At 36.8% G+C, this 22,150-nt stretch overlaps 1 protein-coding gene across 1 annotated transcript in view; it reads left to right on the top strand.

Moving 5' to 3' along the window:
* The window catches only part of LOC127947010 (metabotropic glutamate receptor 8-like), a 142,628-nt gene that overhangs the window by 77,994 nt on the left and 42,484 nt on the right, over positions 1-22,150 (top strand). Inside the window, exons 4-6 of the mRNA XM_052543898.1 lie at positions 11,994-12,129; positions 13,064-13,218; positions 13,304-13,441. Of these exons, the coding sequence (XP_052399858.1) occupies positions 11,994-12,129; positions 13,064-13,218; positions 13,304-13,441 (429 nt within the window). The remainder of the gene's footprint in view (positions 1-11,993; positions 12,130-13,063; positions 13,219-13,303; positions 13,442-22,150) is intronic.

Here is a 22,150-nt window from a genome sequence, read left to right as displayed (position 1 = left end):
TGAAGAACAATTCATCATAGTGTTATGGATTTTTTTATATTAACTAACACTTTATATTATGTACATACAGTAGTGGCAGTTACTTAAAAACATGTTAATATATCACTTTGGAGGTACAGTACATTAAAAAGTTTGTTCATAATTGTAATAATAATAATAATACATTTTATTTATAAGTGCATTTCTCAGATCAAAGGACGCCGCACAATAAATTTCATGAACAAGACAATAGAAAACAAACAAGAAATATAATATACAAAAACTAAAACAGAGTAATGTGTGACTGGACAAATGAAATTTAGGTGAGGTATGCAATCTTAAACAACTGAGACTTGACTTTGGATTTAAAAATAAAGATTTAATCTACCCTTTTTCCAAAAAGCGTTCAAGTTCAAGTCCAAGTCAAAAAGTTCAAGCGGCACATGAATTGATCATCTCTTCCTCTTTACTAATTATAGCACAAAATAAACATGAATTAACAACAGAAGTTATCTTGTTTCAACTGCAGATAGATGTCATTACACACCATTTTTCAAGTTCACGTCCACCAATGTTAATCTACTCTCCTGTCTGGTTTGTTTGTCGGACAAAATGGCAGATTTGCCATAATTATTAGTCAGATCACCTGTCAATCAAACTCCCATCGAATAGCTTATTGTAACTGATAAACCACATTAACTCTTTATTAAGTATAGAGTTAATTGACATTCTCAGTCATTTATTGCTGAAATTAACAGTACAAAATACTGTTTTACCTACCAACATTTTACTATGTAACATTAAATAATGAGACAGAAGTTAAAATGAAGATGCAGAGATTTCAGATTTCTTTGAACTGATCGCTGTGGCATTTTCAGGCTTGTTACAAATGAATGCTGTCAGCATCCTCTTCATAATGCAGTGTGATGCAGCAGAGATTCATTTATAGCACAGAAGCCCTTCTCCTCCGATCCAACCGTGTCTTTCTACAGCAATTAACTGTGGAAAGGTTGATCTTAGACGCGAGCGGGCAGAGATGTGTGTTTGTCTACAATACAAACCCACCACTGTTTTTCTTCAAAGGATGGAAACAGCCTCCCCCAGGCAACACTGCAAAAGTTATATGCCGATTAACTTTTCAGCTTCCTCCCTGGAAAAGTTTGAAATGGAGTTTTACTGTTATTACTGCTCCAGCAATTTTGGTGTTTTATAATGAGCTGGTATAGATGCTGGCTGTTATTTATAATAAAGAGTAATCTTTAACCTTTTACTACTCATTTCCATAATTCATATTGGCCTTTTATATAACATAGTTATATAAATTTCTATAACTCAGTAGTGTGGCTAAACCCCATCTCAATGTCTGCTTCTAAATCACTGCCAGTTTAACCCCGCCCACCTATTCATGAGTGTAAATAATGAAGAGAGCAAACACAGGTCTACAAAGAAATCAAATGACAAAGATGCCCCAAAAACAACAAGACACTGCGCAGTACCCAGTTGTGGAAAAAGCAGTCTTTGCATCACCTTCCTTCTGATCCTAACATTAGGAAAGAGTGGATGAAGTTCACTTTTAATGAAAATCCAGATCGCCTCAGTAAGGACTTGGATGTTTGTTCACTTCACTTTACAATGGATTAATTTACAAACAAGGAAAAATTAGACCCAGGACTTTCAGAAAGATTGAAACTAACTGATGATGCTGTGCCAAATATGCAGGTGCTGGTCATATAATTAGAATATCATCAAAAAATGCATTCAAAAAGTGAAACTTGTATATTATATTCATTCATTACACAGACTGATATATTTTTTAAAGTTTATTTCTTTTAATTTTGATGATTATAACTGACAACTAAAGAAAATCCTGAATTCATTATCTCAGAAAATTTGAATATTGTGAAAAGGTTCAATATTGAAGACACCTGGTGCCACACTCTAATCAGCTAATTAACTCAAATCACCTGCAAAGCCTTTAAATGATCTCTCAGTCTAGTTCTGTAGGCTACACAAACATGGGGAAGACTGCTGACTTGACAGTTGTCCAAAAGAAGACCATTGACACCTTGCACAAGGAGGGCAAGACAAAAAAGGTCATTGCAAAAGAGGCTGGATGTTCACAGAGCTCTGTGTCCAAGCACATTAATAGAGACGGGAAGGGAAGGAAAAGATGTGGTAGAAAAAAAAGTGTACAAGCAATAGGTATAACTGGACCCTGGAAAGGATTGTGAAACAAAACCCATCCAAAAATGTGGGTGAGATTCACAAAGAGTGGACTGCAGCTGGAGTCAGTGCTTCAAGAACCACTAGCACAGACGAATGCAAAACATGGGTTTCAGCTGTCGCACTCCTTGTGTCAAGCCACTCTTGAACAACAGCGTCAGAAGCGTCTCGCCTAGGCTAAAGACAAAAAGGACTGGACTGCATCTGAGTGGTCCAAAGTTATGTTCTTTGATTAAAGTAAATTTTGCATTTTCTTTGGAAATCAGGGTCTGGAGGAAGAGAGGAGAGGCACACAATCCATGTTGCTTGAGGTCCAGTGTAAATTTTCCACAGTCAGTGATGGTTTGGGGTGCCATGTCATCTGCTGGTGTTGGTCCACTGTTTTCTCTGAGGTCCAAGGTCAACACAGCCATATACCAGGAGGTTTTAGAGCACTTCATGCTTCCTGCTGCTGACCAGCTTTATGGAGATGCAGATTTCATTTTCCAACAGGACTTGGCACCTGCACACAGTGCCAAAGCTACCAGTACCTGGTTTAAGGACCATGGTATCCCTGTTCTTATTTGGCCAGCAAACTTGGCTGACCTTAACCCCATAGAAAATCCAAGAGGTATTGTGGAGAGGAAGATGCGATATGCCAGACCCAAGAATGCAGAAGAACTGAAGGCCACTATCAGAGCAACCTGGGCTCTCATAACACCTGAGCAGTGCCACAGACTGATCGACTCCATCACACGCTGCATTGCTGCAGTCATTCAGGCAAAAGGAGCCACAACTAAGTATTGAGTGCTGTACATGCTGATACTTTTCATGCTTATACTATTCAGTTGGTCAAGATTTCTAAAAATCTTTTCTTCGTATTGGTCTTAAGTAATATTCAAATTTTCTGAGATACTGAATTTGGGATTTTCCTTAGTTGTCAGTTATAATCATAAAAATTAAAAGAAATAAACATTTGAAATATATCAGTCTGTGTGTAATGAATATAATATACAAGTTTCACTTTTTGAATGGAATTAGTGAAATAAATCCACTTTTTTTATGATATTCTAATTATATGACCAGCACCTGTATTGGATTTGACAGTAATGTCGCATCCAGAGGCGTTATGCCTATCCAAACCGAGGAGGCATGTGCCCCCTCAGATTTTCAAGCAAAGAAGATTTGGAATGCAGCTTCCAAAAGACAAAAAAAGCTGAATTATATTTTTTTATAATTGATACAGTCCAACTGGTGTTATGTACGGCACATCACTATCTGCTATCTGACTGGAACTGAGCCAGAGACAGACACGTTTTTACTGCGCTGTACATTATAACCAATCACACATAATTCTGTTGAACTTATGAATGTAATGGCCAATCAGAGGCATTCAGATGAGTCATAACTGAAACGCTAGTGTTTGTTCAGTGCGCGCTAAGTGCAGATGTGTGTACGATGTAAGATATGCATTTTGACAGTGTAAACAGCTTCAGTGATAATAAAGCGAGTTTTTGAGAGTGTTTGAACTCTGGCCAGAATGAAGTCAGTGATAATGTTCTTTGATAATATAAACGTTCTTTGCTGTCTTTCTGTACAATGAAAGTTTTATAATGTGTAGCTTACAATGTTTTTATTAAATTGTTTTAAGTTTTTTTTCTTCATAAAGTCAGAAGTGTCAAAGTGGTACAACTGTTCTAATATCATAATATCATAAAGAAGAGAATGATACAAGGTTTTAAAATGCCATGTGGTACAAACCAAAAAAGTTATTGATATTTGAGTTAAAATAAAACATTTTACAATTATTCATATGTGTACAGTAACACACACACACACACACAAACACACACACATATATATATATATATATATATATATATATATATATATATATATATATATATATATATATATATATATATATATATATATATATATATATAATATACAGATTCAAGATCTCAAAAATGTAATGGAAAGTTTATCTTGACCAAAACTTTATGCACAAAATAACATCAAAATCTTAATATTTATGAATAATATTTTTTTTTATAATATTTATATATAAAAAATGTTACTAAATACTGTAAAATGTTCGCATTAACTAATATTTACAAATTGCCTACCTATTGTTTATGATACTTACACAGGTGGCTCACAAGATTTACAAATAGAGCACAATGACAAACCCGAAAAACCTTGTTAACTGACTTTTATACACATTAGCACAGACATTTTTTTGTGCTAATTATCTTGACTGTGACTGTAGTCTTTTGGAATGCAATACAGTGTTTTGTACAGATGTGAGTGTGTCTCTTCCCACAGAAGCTTTTCAAACATTCACTGAATACAGTGTGGTATGCATTTGTGTCAGCTTACACACGCAGCACAGCTAATGGCTGCCACGGCTTGCGTGTGAAACACAAAAGCCCTTACACCCACGCTCAGCACACTTTTTGTGCGACACTGGCTGTGCTCGTGTCTGAGGAAAAAGGTGAGGTTGTTCTGCAGTGTGATAGCAGAACGAGGCTTACTTTTGCCAAAATACTGAAAGGCCGTTTGAAATGAACAGTAAACAGTGGAAGAGAAAATTTGGCTGTGATGTCTGTGGGATTTATTTTCAAAATGCACTTGGCACTGATTTTATTAATATTTTACAGGCTGCTAATGTCTCTTAGCTGCGTTGTTTGTGATATGAAGGCAAACTTTTGCCCATTAAAGTTGAATCTTTAGCAGATTTTTCCAACGCTATCTCACTACCAATTCGTACTTATTTTACATGGTGGCTTATTCGTACGAATTTGTACGACCTCACTCGTACGATTTTATAGATGTTTAGGGGCGGGGTTAGGTGTAAGTCATTCGTACAAATTCATTCGAATTGTGCAAATCGTAAAATACTACGATTTGGCAACAATCGTATGAATTTGTACGAGTGTGGTCGTACGAATAAGCCACCTTGTGAAAAATGTATGAATTGCCGTGAGATCGGGTTGGATTTGTCAGACTGAAAACGGGTTTTATTATGCAAAACAGATAAAAATACTGCATTTTCTGTAGGGATGCACAATATATTGGTGCCATATTAGTTATATTTTGAGATTTCTAATAACAATAATGATAGTTCAGTTGTTTGATATTGGATATTTTAATTGTGCACCAATTAAACAAAATGAACTCTGAGAGAATATGGAACTAGAAATAAGCCTAAAATCAATTAAGTTAGTGAAATTTGGACCAAACCTCACAAGCATAAAAAAAAAAAAAAACAAGCCCAAACCCTTGAACCCAAGGTGAAAATCAGTGGGTGAAAATGAATAACCCTCACAAAACACATGATTGCCTGGATTCCTATTGGAATTATTGTTTTTTATTTTGCCTGCGAAATCATGGTAAATGGTGAAATGTGACCTCATATTTAGTGAATTATATGGATTAGAATTTTGTTTAGAATTTAATCAAATAAATTATCATTCTTGTCGTGTATTTTATAGTTTCGAATGTTGTGCATTTAAATTAAAGAGATTTGACATTAACCAAAACTGGATTGTTATGTGTTGTATTTTTATATGGCAGATTAAATAAACTTACTATTTGTAACTTTAGATTTAAAGATTAAGAATATGCAGGGCAAAGTTTAACCTGATAACTGTTTTGTCTGTGGAACACAGCAACTTTACCTTTAGCCATGTTTTTGTACGGGAACACAATTTTGTCTCCATCTTCGGCAAGAAATGCATTTCTAAGACTTTCCACTAAATTGAAACACTTTTTGCAGTTTATGCACACTGCAGCTGCTGAATTCACATTCAGTACTGAGCTCACAGCTGGCACAATCTGCTCGTTTAAGCTGACTCTTAAGCTTGATGGGAAAATGATCCAAAATGTTAAAATTAATCATCCAGAATGCTTCTCAGCCCCTTCCGTTAAATGAAGCACCATTTTCTTTTTTAATTACTATGATCCATGAAACACAAAATCTGTCATGTAGTTACTGCACAGCTCTTATTTTGAACTCAAACACACACTTAAAGAAACACTGACATCTTAAACCCTATTTCATTAGCTGCTCCACTATTGACTGATATGAGATATGGATCGTGTTGTTGTCTGATTATTTTATCGAGCAAGTGAGATGCCTGCTGACAATAGACAAGATGCTGCAGGCACTGATAAATTGTTTGAGATTGTGGTACCTGTGCCGCTTACAACGATGTGACTAGTGCAACTAAAAACTCTTAGTGCCTCGGGCAGACTTGACACCGGGAGCTTTAAATTAGCTTCCTTGCTACCAACCTATTCAGAGTGTCGCGGCCTGTCTGAAAATGCAAATGGTCTCTGGAAAGAGGTTTGGAAAGATAAATATTTACGTTCCGCCTGGTCATGTGCTGAGTCTGAGTGACAATGTCCACACTCTAGTGGGAAGAAAGGAGTTGGATTGGTTTCATAGTCTTAAAAATAAAGCACTGGTGAACGATGAATTCCTGAGCACCACGAAGATCCATGGTCTGGCACATACAACCAGAGGAACGTTGAAGGGTCTGAAGTCTGGATAGATGATCTGGATAGTGTGAAACACGCAGAAGAGGGATCGCTGAAGAGATGATTCAGGAGTTTTTTGAAGAAAATGGAAGAAAATAGTTTTAAATGTAATTCCAGTAATATTGTTATTCTGTGTAGTTATTGTTATAATTGTGGTGTGGCCTTTGTTAAACATTGTTCCATTTGTTTGAATATCCAGACTGGGCCAACGTAGCAATATTAACTCAACCAGTAGTGGGGAATTAGGGCGGAGCAATCGGTTTGCTGACCAATGACAGTTTAGAGAGTGTTTTGAGAAACCATTTTTGTTAAGTCATTCTCAGTCCATTATTAAGTCTAGGGTGACTCAATGGTGAATTCAAGGTCCTATCAAATACAAATGGCAAATTATTTTTATAATAATAATAATAATGATAATAAATCTGCATGCAGCAATTTTCAGGGTTCAAGCGTTTTTAAAACATTAAAGTGCATATGTAAAAAAAGAATACATATTATTAAAGTCAGTAACCACCTAAATTAAATTAAATTTATGCATTTAGCAGACGCTTTTGTCCAAAGCAACAGTGCATCCAGGCTATACATTTTTACCTATCATGTGTTCCCAGGTAATCGAACCCCCAACCTTGTGTTATAATGTTTATAACTCTTATAGCACCACCTATTGCCCAATATATATAAAAAATCCCTTGCATGCTACATAAAAATAGAAATGGTTTCTAGTGGTTCAGTGGGCATCATTGTTGCATTACAATCAAAAGGTCCCTGGTTCAAGTCCCGGCTAAGCCAAGTGGCCTTTCTAGTGACCTTTCCATGTTCTCCCCCCGGATGCTCCGGTTTCTCCCACAGCTAAACCAGGTGGCATTTCTATTTGGCCTTTCCACACTCTCCATATCTTGACGTAGGTTTCCTCTGGGTGCTCTGGTTTCTCTCACAATCCAAACACATGCAGCATAGGTGAATGATGGACCATCTGTCCAGGGTGTTTGTCTCCCTACACTCTGCAAAAAGAACATCCATCCATTTTCAAAACCTCGTCCTACACACTGTATGGTTACAGGAATGATGGAGCCTATCCCAACATCTTGGGCCATATACTTGGGGCTTGGGTCAATGGGGCAGTATCCTTTAAAATGTACTCCTAATGGGTGTAAAGTAATACTTTGAAGATACATATAAGTACCTTTTTAAAAATTACTGCTCCAGTGACAGCTTTTGTACCTTTTTTTTGAGAGACTACAGCTCGTGATGCTGAGAACCAGCATCCCCTCGACCCTACTTAGGACAAGGTATGGAAAGTGGATGGAAGTTTTTCCAAGGGCAGTAGTGAAATTGTAAGGTTGCATCTTGTTTCCCCTTAATACGCCTCATTCTTAAGTCAGACATGACATCTTGAAGTGTGCCCCATGAAGACGCCCTGCCAGTAGACATTATCACCTTACAGCTTCTCAATTACATAATGATGACTGAATTGATAACAAGAAAACCATTAAGGAAAGCATGGTGATGTGCTTATCTTTGAAAGGACACCCATTCAGGATAATCACCGGGTGTCTTTGGGTGAATTGGGCTTCATGATGGCCTCCTGAGCTGCTCTCGGGATGGGGCCACCACAGCTGTTCATTAAATGGATGTTAGTGGCAAGAGCACTTATTTGGAGGAATACTAGAGTGTTTAACTCAACCCGTGAAGTGCTAATGCTGTAATGGAGGATTTAGAGACAAGATAGAGTGTTATTATAGCCACACTTCATGCGGTGCAGTAGCCTGATTCCTATGGAAGCATATGGGTAGCATTATTCAATTTGGGATGTAATATGCAAAATGACAATGCAATATGTAAAATGGCAATGCATTTCTGTATTTACATTTACATTTTCCAATACATTTGTGCAATGTTTGGTGCAAAATGAAAATGAAAATTAAATTACATAATTTTCATTTGCCATTTACTACACCAGTTTTAAAATGTAAAATGAATATTAATTTTAACGCTTTATAAGTTGCAAAATTAAAATGAAAATGTATTACAGAAATGATTAGATATGTCTAACATGTTAAAGCAAAAACTGTGGCAAAATGATCATTTAAATGCTATTTTTCTTAATTGCATTAACACTCACAGTCAAGACACTTACGATTGCATTTTCATTCGTTGTCCCGCAATGAATGTAGCAAAATTCAATGTGCACATTGAAAATGCATTCCGAGCCGATCACCTGTCCCCGCCCTCGCGCCACGTCAATCATTGTGTGAACAAGGCGGGGCTTACAGAAGGTCAGAGACTCAAATCTCAAGAAGAGGATTCAATCAAGTGAGACAACATGGACAAGACAGTTGGTCCGTGTATGTTTTGATCATTTCGGTTTATGGCTTCAATATTTCATTCGGATTTGTGGGCGGAGCTTAAACGCTGCTTTCATCTGATTGGTCGAATCGGATCGGTTTTCATCTGACAGCCTTCAGCTCGGTCTTCTCATTCTTTCAGGCAGAATAAGAGTCAGTGCGAGTGAAGCACTGAAATGTCTGAAACTACGCTCACTGTTAATTAGCATAATATTTGAATCAGATGTAGCTGGGCAAATTCGTGCTGCTGAGACCTGCAAATTATTTCTAGGTTGTAGTATTGTATGAATATTGTCCCACTGATAAATACAGTGCAAATAGTTATGTCCCTTTGGATAACAGTGAAGTGGAAATTAAAATCAATAATAGACTGAACAGTTCCATGTCTGTAACATTTACCACTCTCATCTTTTAAGGCACTAGGTATGTGTGTGTGTGACATTAATAAATAATTGTAAAAATGAATATAGTTACATTTCTAAATAAAAATAGTAAAATTAGCTCCATGCTGCTCAGTGCTCCTGTAGCCTACCCCAGAGCGCCCTCTCGCGGCTGTAGACGGTAATGTTTTCTCTTGGTCTTGAATAAATGTGACATATAGTCCAGTGCGACTTATATATGTTTTTTTCCTCGTCATGACGTATTTTTGGACTGATGCAACTTATACCGAAAAATACAGTTAACATTATTATTATTATTTATAATGAGAGTAATTGACACAGACTAGAACTTTAATGTTTCACCCAATTCAGCTCATATCTTTAGACTCGTCCGACTCGTGTTGCTTGTATAACTGGCCAGACTTTCCTTCCCAAAAAATCCTATTTAATTTTATTTAATAAATTTAACTATATTTATTTCCACTTTACTGTTATCCAAAGAGACAGAACTATTTGCACTGTTTTTTTATCAGTGGGACAATATTCATACAATACTACAACCTAGAAATAATTTGCAGGTCTCAGCAGCACGAATTATGTGCCCAGCTACATCTGATTCAAATATTATGCTAATTAACAGTGAGTGTAGTTTAAGACATTTCAGCTGAAGGCTGTCAGATGAAAACCGATCCGATTCGACCAATCAGATGAAAGCAGCGTTTCAGCTCCGCCCACAAGTCCGAATGAAATATTGAAGCCATAAACAGAAATGATCAAAACATACACGGACCAACTGTCTTGTCCATGTTGTCTCACTTGATTGAATCCTCTTCTTGAGATTTGAGTCTCTGACCTTCTGTAAGCCCCGCCTTGTTCACACAATGATTGACGTGGCGCGAGGGCGGGGACACGTGATCGGCTCGGAATGCATTTTCAATGTGCACATTGAGTTTTGCTACATTCATTGCGGGACAACGAATGAAAATGCAATCGTAAGTGTCTTGACTGTGAGACGTGTGAGTGTTAATGCAATTAAGAAAAATAGCATTTAAATGATCATTTTGCCACAGTTTTTGCTTTAACATGTTAGACATATCTAATCATTTCTGTAATAAATTTTCATTTTAATTTTGCAACTTATAAAGCGTTAAAATTAATATTCATTTTACATATTAAAACTGGTGTAGTAAATGGCAAATGAAAATTATGTAATTTAATTTTCATTTTCATTTTGCACCAAACATTGCACAGATGTATTGAAAAATGTAAATGTAAATACAGAAATGCATTGCCATTTTACATATTGCATTGTCATTTTGCATATTACATCCCAAATTGAATAATGCTACCCATATGCTTCCATAGATTCCATATCAAATGCTCCTTACTTCAAATTCCCTGACAACACGAGGTTGCTGGTGAGAAAATAAATTGACCTCGAGAACAGATCGTTTGTTTCGGAGTGTGAGACAGCAAGCACGAGTCTTCCATTAGTGTGACTGTTTGACTGTCTGATATGTATTAAGGACCTGGTCAAATCTTCATGACATGACTTGTCACAATTTTCTTGCTGCATCTCTGAATGCGGAAACTGAATTGTTATTGTGTATGTTTCGGGTGGATATGACACTATGGCTGTAGGTTTTCAAGTGCAGAGTCATGCGCTCTCTAAATTGCATTAGGCCGAGTAAATAAGCCGGGACGTGTTTGACATCACTTCGTGTTCCTGCAGGCACCTCGGGCAAGGTGACACTATCAGATATCATTTGAATCTAAACAGGCCTTCCTCACTTTGCTGAGAAAAAAAAAAAACACTGAATCAATCTGTTTTTTTTTTTCTGGTCCCTTTGTATCTAATCTTTGTCATGTCTGACTTATAATGGAATATGTTTCCTTTGCCGCACCAATGTTTTCATCTTTCCTTCCGTGCTTTCTGACCTTCTCATGTCCTGTCTTTCTCTCTCTCTCTCTTTGTTGCTCTTTTCTACTTTCATACTCAACTTCATTTACAATATCCCATTATCTTCTTTTTCCTATTCCTATTCATCTTTTTTTGTCTCTTTTGTCACCTTTTCTTTTTTCATCCCACCATTTCCTGACATTTATTTTCCTCTCATCTAATTTCTCCTATCCTTTCCCTTCCTTTTCATTTCCTTTTCCTTCCCTTTCACTCCTTTTTACATAATTTCCTCTCATCCAATTTCTTTCTTTTCCTATTCATTTAATCTCCTTTCCACTTCCTTTTCATTTTCTTTCCATTTCATCCTTTCTCATCCCTTTCTTCCATTTAATTAACTCTTATCAAATTTATTTCTTCTAATTCTTTTTTTTTGCATTCTCCTCTTCTCATCTTTCCTTTTCTTGTTGTCTCATCTCATTATCATTTCCTTTTCTTTCCCTTGTATCCTATCGCTTCCTTTTTCTCTCTTATCCAATCGCTTTTCTTTTCCTTTCCTTTCCTCACTCTCTCCGTTTTTCATTCTTCCTCATTTTATTCTCATTCTCTCTCTTTCCTGTCACTTCCTGGTCTTTTCTCTCTCAGGCGGTGTGTGTATTGCTCAATCTCTGAAAATTCCCAGAGAGCCCAGGCCGGGAGAATTCGACAAGATCATCCTACGGCTACTGGAGACGCCCAACGCTCGTGCCGTCGTCATGTTTGCGAATGAAGATGACATCAGGTGTCTTTATCAATAGATATATAGATTATTTAAAAAAATAATAATTTATTTATCTTTTTTAATAGACAATGGTCTTTAGTTACCTCACAGCTATTAACCATAACTTGCTATTTGTCTAGACAGTTTTAAGTGGTGGGAAACTCTCATTCTAGAGGGTATTTGTTTGGTTGTACTGCAATTGCAACATGAGTCCGTAATACAATCTACTTTATTTAATATCCCTTACTACTTATTTAATAATATTACAGTTTTGCTGTATTTCGTATCAAATAAATGCAGCTTTGGCAAGCATCAGACATTTTTTAAATCTTGACAACCCCAAACTGTATTGTATGTGGTTTTTTTACTTGGTGACAATATTTAAAATATGTGGAAACTTTTAGAGATTGGCTTGCATTTGGGTGGTCTACAAGTTAATATATTGAAAAATGCAGTAAAACCCATAAGTCATATCTATTGAAAAGCTACCAGTTTTGGACAAACCACAGATAGTATTTAACTGGGACTATCACAGAGTTAAAATGAAGATGATGCAAACAAGCTGTAAGTATTGCTCCTAGGAGAAAACCTCAAGAACAGGTGAAGTCAGCTATTTCCTATAACATGCTGCCTAAGGCCAGCAGAACTCATTTTAACATAATACACTTTTTTTTTAGTAATTTTTGTCATGAAATTTCTTGTACCTTTAGCATAGAAACAAATCACGTCCCTACATTCCCGAGAGCCGCTGCCCTTCTAAGCCTATTAAGTGATGTCCTTTGGATGCTTGCCTATTACACTGATGACTTCAGACCAATTTCCAGTTCTAAGTGTTCTAACAGAGCACTGTTGACCTCAGAAATTCAGAACAAATGAGGTCTGCTTGAAGGACGTATTTTGGTTCCCAGGTTTTATCCTCACATGTGGATGACTGTTTTGTGTGCTCATCTTTCAGACGTGTCTTGGACGCTGCAAAGCGCAACAACCAAACAGGTCACTTCCTGTGGGTGGGATCGGACAGCTGGGGCTCTAAGATATCTCCTGTCGTTCAGCAGGAAAGCGTTGCAGAAGGTGCTATTACCATCCTTCCAAAAAGAGCATCCATAGAAGGTGAATTCCTCTAGAATATACATTCTGATTGAATATTTCTCTTGCAATTCCAAACCAATTCCAATTCTTTCATACTTATTTTCAGCTTTTGATAGATACTTCAAAAGCCGCTCCTTGTCCAACAACCGACGCAACGTTTGGTTTGCAGAGTTCTGGGAGGAGAATTTCGGATGCAAGTTAGGGATGCACGGCAAGCGTCCCGGCAGCCCCAAGAAATGCACTGGTATGAGAAGGTTTTGCATTACTGTCTCTCAAACCTGGTTTAGAAATTACACTGTTACTGAAAGAGTTCTGCTGTACCCGGGAGGCAAAGCAATCCGTCACGCTGACATCGGATTGGACCTCTTTGAGGATTCAGTGTTTATTGTGGTTGAGAAGATCAACCAGTTTAGACAGGAACTAGTAAATCCTTAAATACACAGAAGACTATTACAGACACATGCACATACTAACATTAGCACACACACATAGGAGGTCAAAATCTTTCCATCTTTGCAATCAGACAGTCCTTTCAAGCTCTGATTGATTTACTTGAAGGGTATTTGGGTTGTTAAAGAAGAAGATTAGCCTTTAATTAATCAGCATCTACATTTATGGCTGCTGTGATATGTTACAGTATGCTTGCAAAAAAAAAAAAAAAAAAACTTTAGCTTGGTTTCCTAGCACTTGTACTTTAACATAAGTCAAAAGCATTCACTTGATTTTGTAATGTGATCTATTTTGAATATTTAGAACTTGATTTGGAACGGGAACCAGCTTTTTTTCACATTAAAGGGATATTTCACTCTCATCCAAAAATTTAAATCATTAATTTCTTTATTTCTGGTGAGCACACAAAAATATATTTTGAAGAATGTTGATGACAAAACTGTTGCTGGCAGCCATGGACTTCCATAGTACAAAAAAAAACAAAAACACATGGAAGTCAACGGCTACCAATAACTGTTTGGTCACCAACATTCTTCAAAGTATCTTCTTTTGTGTTCAACAGAAGATGAAAACGTATACAGGTTTGGAACAAGAGAAAGGTGAGTAAATGGTGACAGAATTTTCATCTTTGGGAGACCTATTCCTGATTGGCCCTATTCACTTCATTTGTAAATGGCAGTGACAGTATTCTACATGTTTTCTCAAGTTGAAATAATTTGCAGAAGTTAAGTGTTGTCGATTGATCCTAACTTGTATTAGGCCTGGAATATTCATTTAAAGTAGTAAAGGATAACATGTAAAAAAAAAAATTATATAAATTCTTCAGTTTATCTTCAGGTTCACCATGAGGACAGTTCTGCTCTTGTCTCCTCTTCTCACTTAATTCTGTTTCTCTCCTGTATGTACCTCTTGTGTACACCTACATAGAGCAGATGGGCATTTGGAGTCCTTTTATGAAAGCACAGTTATTGTTCTGCCGTGGTGATTTGACATAATGAGAATAATTACATAGCTGTGGATGCGACACATGGCTGTCTCTTTTGCTCTCTCGCTGTCTCTTTCTGAATGATCTGTAAGGAAATGCTCAAACTACGCTTCACTGCAGATGGATGCCTCTGTCAACAGCGCGCTGGCAGAAATGCTGATTACCATCATCTATTCCTTAAAGAAGTATGAAGAGGGAGAGCTATTAAGCCATGACAAAAATAGGCTTTTTTTGTCACATAACAAAAATGGACACCGAGAGATCCGAGCTGTCAGGGGCCGCACAGTGCTGGAGCTGAAAAAATTTATATTTGAATAGAAGCAATGAAGATGCCCGAAGACATACATAAGTACACAAATACACCATTACATCAGTTTTCTAAGTATTCAAATGTTGCAAAACAACATGAAGTGGCATTAGCAGTGGATTTAACTATCAAATGTAACAACTGGGAGAGGAACTAAATTTTCAGTGAAAAATTATGTAGGATGGAACTTTATTTTATACATCAGCTTGTAACTCATACCAGATATTAGGCACTTTCACACATAGTCTTCACTGGTAAATTAACAACATAGAAATGCCATTTGAGGGTCTTGAATTTGGCTAGTAAGCAACAACACAGAACAAACTAGAATCCACCAGTGGTGTTTGAGGCTCTTGACCTTGGCTAGTAAGCAACAGCCAAGAACACCCTTGCAGCCATCTCGCAACTCCTCAAGCAAATGTGAATCTGAGCACTCAACGTCCTATAACACTGTATGGTGGTATTTTTAGTCGAGCAGTGATGCTTTCCTGTCTGGGATGTTTGCAGAGGTATCAAGCCATGAGAATGCATCAGTTCACTTTAGGAGATCTCTGTAATGGTATTCTCTTAAGTTATATCCTGATTTAGACTTCATAAACTCTCCATTCACTGAGTTCGAAAATAAACTAAAATGTACCGGAAGAAATCTGATCAGAACACCTTAACAACTGCTAGCAACATTTTTCAAAAACCTCTGAACAACTTAATTACTGCATGGCAACAAGTAAAAACATATCCACAACACCCTAGAAACTGCATAGCAGTGAACTAAAATCTGCTCAGAATATATCTTAGCAGCTGCATTGTAACATGTTTCAACTCCCTCCAAACCCCTAAGCAACTTCATAGCAACACATTAAAAATAATTACACACAACACCCTAGCAACGAAAAATAAAACACCTTTATCACTGCATAGAAACATGACGAAAAAAACACACAGAATACCCTAATAACTGCATTGGAGCATACAAAAAAAAAAAAAACACCCTAGCAACAGCATAGAAACCAACTAAAATCCACTTAGAACACCTTAAGAGCTGCAGAACAACAAAGTCAAATGTCATAACAACTGCACAGCAACAAAATTACCCACAACTACTGTAGCAACCACATGCACCAAACTAATAAAAATAACCTAGTAACTGCATAGCAACATGCTGAAAACACCCCCAACACCCTAGTAATAGTATAGCAACATACTAAAATCCACTCATTACACTTTAGCAGCTGCATAGCAACATTTTTCAAATCACTCCGAACACCTTAGTGACCACATGTAAGCAAGTAAAAAATGATCCCCAACACCCTAGCAACCACATAGCAATAATAATAATAACAATAATAATAAATACTCAGAACACCTACAGTAAATCCATAGTAACATGCTAAAAACACCCACAATACCCTAGCAACTGCATAGCAACACACTATATAAGCATTATAAATACCATAGCAACCACATAGCAATACCCCGACAACTACCAACAGTCTAGCATTGTAGCCGTGACTCTTGAATGGGCAAAAACTGCATACAATTTAATGAGAAAATGTAAAAATCTACTTTCCTGATTTCAGAGCACTTTTATAGTCACATACACCAAATCTCATTAGAGTTGACTCTGACCCTCCAATTAGCATTACACATCCAACATTTCTTTGTCCTGAGAAGTACATTTTGCTGACAACAGCATCCTCCAAAGTCAAAAAGTGAGCGTTCTTTCTTATTCTGTTCATATGACAAGTACTTTGGACTAAATCCCACAGAAAGATGTCAGGCAAATGAAACTGGATTTACAAAATGTGCGGTGATGGGGTCTGCTGGAGCACAGCGAAACAGCGAAATCTCTGGACTCACCTTGCCAACTGAAGAAGGCGCATTTTGACTAGTAAGGAATTGAATTTGAAAGCGGCCTGTGTGTGAGAGACTTATCTGTGGGATTGAGGCAGGCAGCGGCAGTCTGAATTGATTTTATGATCAGCCAGAGATTGAGGCTTGGTGGAACCAGTGCGGCAGATTCATTCAGAGCCCGTCTGCAGAGTAATCAAACAGCTGACTCGGCAACACATGTGGTCAATTTTCACCTGTGTGTGTGAAGAGCAAAGAGAACTCCATGAATATTAAATTTACCTCTGTGAAAGTACTGATATCACACGGTTTGCTTTCACATGTTGCAGTGTGTCTGTAAGGCAGACACACTGTAAGGTCTCTTTGTATTGATGTCTGTGGTTGAGGGATACATCTAATGTGTCCTACATGTTGCATCAGACCTGCCAGGGAAGCTAATGGAGTTTGATCTTGTATTCTGTTACATTCTCTTCTTACACAATGCGAGTTTTATAAATTGTGTGTGTGAATGTTTCTAACTAGGATTCCTTTTTCAGACTAAATGGATTGGCCTTTTTAAGGAACATCCTGGATAATTTTTTTTACCGAAATCAACATGAAATCGACCTATGTAGTTTCTTAAAAGGGATTGTTAAAAATTCTGTCATTATTTACTCACCAGTATGTCATGAACACAAAGGAAGATATTTAGAAAAATATCTCACTTTTGTTTTGGACACCATGGACTTTCATTGTATGGTCAAAAAGACTAAATGATATAAATTATAAATTTACTGTAATTGATAACATTAAGTCATTAATATAAATGATGACAGAATTGGCCAATTGTCATTTTTGGGTAAGCTATAACTTTAAAGGGGTCATATGATGCTGTTAAAAAGAACATTATTTGGTGTATTTGGTGTAATGAAATTTATGGGGTTTAAGGTAAAAAAAAAACATTATTTCCCACATACTGTACATTATTGTTGCTCTTCTATGACGAATCAGACGGATATCGTCCTTTTTTGGAAGGCCAAACAAAGTAGTTTAGCTTTCACAGTGAAACACACAGAGTCTATACAACATTGCAGCAGTGGCAACAGCAATACTACAACAAGAATAAAAGGTACGCCCACTGATCTATAATATAGAACTGGATTGCTCATGACGTCATGAAAGTGAAGCAACCACGCCACCATACTGGTAATCCCTAGTGTGCGTAAATGTTCTATTGAATTAATAGGAAATTGTTTGATTTCAATGAAAAAACATCACCTAACAAGTTAGCGTTTATAAATTTTAAGTATTTCTGTACATTATTACAATGCAAACAACATAGGCATGTAAAAAATTTTTTTTTTTTTTTAATGTCTGGAATTTCCCCTACTTATTAAAAAGCTACGTTCATTACAGTAGCGATCATGAACACGATAAGCATCTATATAGAGCAATATTAACAACATTGTATGTTGTTAATGAATAACAGTTGTATTATTCATTGTAATATATTCAAATCCATTTCCGATACTAATACGTTCATGTTTAATAATTCCTGAAAAATTATGTTCATAAAGAAATAAAGAAAAGACTATATTTTGCTTTGGATCAGTTACCTTTGTTGTCAGTGCTCAGCAGACACACCCACCTAAATAATTTGAATATACCGCTTATACTGCCCCAAAAGACCGTAAACGCTGCAGATAGCATCTGAAGTAAAGATGAATTTATATACACATAACATAAAAACGATTCCCGTTTGACTGATTTGCTTCAAATCGGGTGATTTCAGGTCAGCGGTTTGAATGTAACTCAATGGTGCTCTCTGTCGGGTAGGGATTGGTAAAATGGCGGATCGAATACTTCTGGTGGCTTCACTGTCTGTTGGCAGTTTAGAACGCGATGAACGATCCAGTTATATATATATATATAGATCCATGGGTACACCTTTTTTCTTTGCATGAACATGAACGGTGCATGGGCACCGTTATGCATATCTTCCCACATAGTGAATTAGATCTGTTGGGGCGTGTTTGAATGAGCCATTTTAAGGGGGTGTGGACAAGTCTTAAGTTTTATAAAGAATATCTCTTTGGATTTGAGACTTTAGTCTTTGCAACTTTACAGATCTTCTTTATGCACCAAGAGCTTGTAGCGCTCCAAAGAGAAAGGAAAAATGTAAATCGCGTCATATGACCCCTTTAAACAAATGTACTTATAGTTATTGTGCGCATGATTGACGAATTAGTCAATCATGCGCACTATTTATAAGTCGAGGGAACGAATTAGTCTATCGTGTGCACGTTTTAGTACATTGAGGGAACGAATCAGTAAATCGTGCACACAAATTAGCCTACTATTTTTTTTCCTGCATGTCATGTGCAGGGTTCTGTAATTATGGTCATGGAAGAATAATTATTTGTTAATGAAACAAACATTTTTGAAAAAATATTTTAAGTGAAAAACTCAATCCTTCATTCTCGATACATTCATTCTGAAATAGGGCTGAATTGATTAATCTACATTATCAGCAACGTCGACAATAAAAAATTGCCAACAAATATTTTGGTTGTTGAATAGTCATTTGATCTTATATGACCAAACATAATTTGGTGCTGTAGCAAAAGACTGTAATTCAGCTCTCCTGGAATGAAATTCAAGAGAAGACACATACTCCGCAGCTGAACCTGATGCTGCTGAAATCAGAGTTTAAATGAATATGTAGATATGTGCTGTACACTTTCCTCTCAATAATGAAATAAACGCACAACAAAAAATTACAGAAGTGAGAAAACAGCAGTTAAGAAAGCATCTGATCATAGCAATGTGGATAAGTTTGCATCAGCCTGCAATTGGCAATCCAGTCACGTAACGTTTATTTATATATCGCTTTATACAACAGACTGATTTAAAGCACACAGCTTTACAGTATTAAACAAGAAAAAAACAGTCTCACAGTGTCAATTTGCATAGATTAAAGCTTGATCCAATTATTTATTTATTTATTTTTAATTTCTATTACACTATAAGGTGTTTTAAGAGAGCTAATGTTGGGATAAAAATTATTTATTGAAAATAAAATGTATTAGCACTTTTTATTTTGTTCCATATATGACTTACAAAAGGAGATGTTAAGCAGAATGATGCATCATTCAGTCAGTCGGTTACTTTTTCTCACAGTTAATTAAATGTTGAATGAGAAATCTCACTTTGTTTGCCAAATATATTTAATTGAATTGTAAAGAATTAGTGTAATTGAACGATAGTAACATAATTGTTTGACATTTGACATTCACTTCAAAGCTGAAGTGATTACCTTGTTTTATTTATTAGTTAGAATATTTGTAACCCAGTATCTTAGCTAATTGTAAAAGCAGAATAATAAAACAAAGTCCACTATTTCATTGAAATAGTCAATTAATCGTTGTAATAATAATTAGATATATAATAATCAATTATAAAAATATCATTTGTTGCAGCCCTTTTCTAAAAGTAGTTTGGTCCGTTTCCATCTGTTTTCCTTTAATGGATCCTAAGCCACATTGGAATTTTACTAGTGCTCATATCCAATGTTCAATAAAGTCTTATGAACTTCACAAATGCTCTTTTGCAGATCGCTGCTTTCTCTGCAGACTTGGTGCAGCTGTTGCTTGATTGTAAATGGCAGGTGAGACTCCAGAGGGCATGTAGGTACATAGAGTTTGTATTGTAGGAGCAGCTACACCCACATGCTTTCTTTTTCAAGTGCTCTGATGCGAATAATGCAGCGGTGGTATAAGTAGCCAAAGGCGATGACCTGAATGGATCGTAACAGGGCCCTGACTAGGCACATGCTTACATTTGCAGGGCCAGATCTCAAAGTTAATAGCACTCACATCCCCTCACCGAAACCCCTGCCATGAAACGGGCCACTTTTTACGACTAACTTATGTGCTGTGCTAGGAGTGATTATACAGGAGTGTCAACAAAACATTCACAGTATGTTCCTTATCGAATGAAGTGGAAGACCTGCTCTAAGCAAAATTACGAAAATTGATTCAGAGGTCAATCAAAGTCACAAACTTTTGGGCCGAATGCTAATGTAAGACCTCCACGTCTGAAGTTTGTACGTGTCTGATGGCTATGCACAAGGTAGGTGTCCTTGATACTAACATTGTTCTCCTGTTAGGAATACCATGTTATTTGCTCGCACTATCATTTAGGTTCTTTCGCGAGCATTTCTGTGTGTGCGTTTGTGCGTGGCGAATGCTCCGCTGAGTTAAGAACCACTGTGCGATAATTAGTGTTCAGTGCACACTTCCACTTGAACGAGGATAAGAGGACACCGTGATCATTGTCAGACATTGGAGTTCATTGGAGAGAACACTTTCGATAATGATTTTGAATTACCTTTGTGCTCTCGCTGTTAGTGGACGCAGATATAAAAAAAAAACGACGCCAAGTGGAGATCCAAGTTAAAATAGATGGATGATAGATAGATAGATAGATAGATAGATAGATAGATAGATGGATGGATGGATGGATGGATGGATGGATGGATGGATGGATGGATGGATGGATGGATGGATGGATGGATGGATGGATGGATGGATGGATGGATGGATGGATGGATGGATGGACGGACGGATTATAAATAGAAGACTTAAGAGGGGATGAGAATTTACTTCTTAAAGGAATGACCCATTAACATTCACTTGTCTCGTGCTGAAAACAAACCGATCTCAAGTAAATTCCCTGAAATGTTTGGGATTAACATGAGAGCATCTGATGTAGGTAGCCTGCATAATAGTGCATATTTCACAGCCCTCTCGTGCACCTGCATCACAGTCTTTCACTATGAGAAGGCATCTAAACGTCTGTGTTGTGTCTGCGCTCCACTTATGGTGCTCATCACTTGCCTCGACTCTAATAGCTCCGAACCATTTATGCAATAGCGAAATGGTTGTCCACAGAAAGAATGAAAGCAAGCCAAAGATGCCTGTTAAGTGGAGGGCACTTGAAGACATTTCCTAAAGTACACCTTTGTCCGTGTTTTCTTGGAAGTATAAAAATTGCATGCTTTTTGCCAAATGTCTCCGGTGAGTCATGGCAGAATTTAATGGCTAACGCCTCATTCTGTTCTTTTTCGCTCATGGTGCGATGAGAGGAATGTGAACCGTATTGTTGAAGTGCGCTGTCAAATCAAGTACTTTTGATTCTGAGCGATGTAACCTGTTGAAGACATCCATATATGAACAGAATATTTTTTAGAACCACTCTTGAGAGCATTATACCTTATAAAGCATTTATGCTAATCCAGGCCCTATAGTACTTCTGTTAAACATGAAGTCTTTCATTATTTCTACAGACAAGGAACAGTATGCGAGTTAAAAAAATAAGTATGT

Source organism: Carassius gibelio, chromosome A25 (genome assembly GCF_023724105.1).
Source record: "Carassius gibelio isolate Cgi1373 ecotype wild population from Czech Republic chromosome A25, carGib1.2-hapl.c, whole genome shotgun sequence".
Taxonomy (NCBI): domain Eukaryota; kingdom Metazoa; phylum Chordata; class Actinopteri; order Cypriniformes; family Cyprinidae; genus Carassius; species Carassius gibelio.
This window is presented reverse-complemented; position numbering and strand designations above follow the sequence as displayed.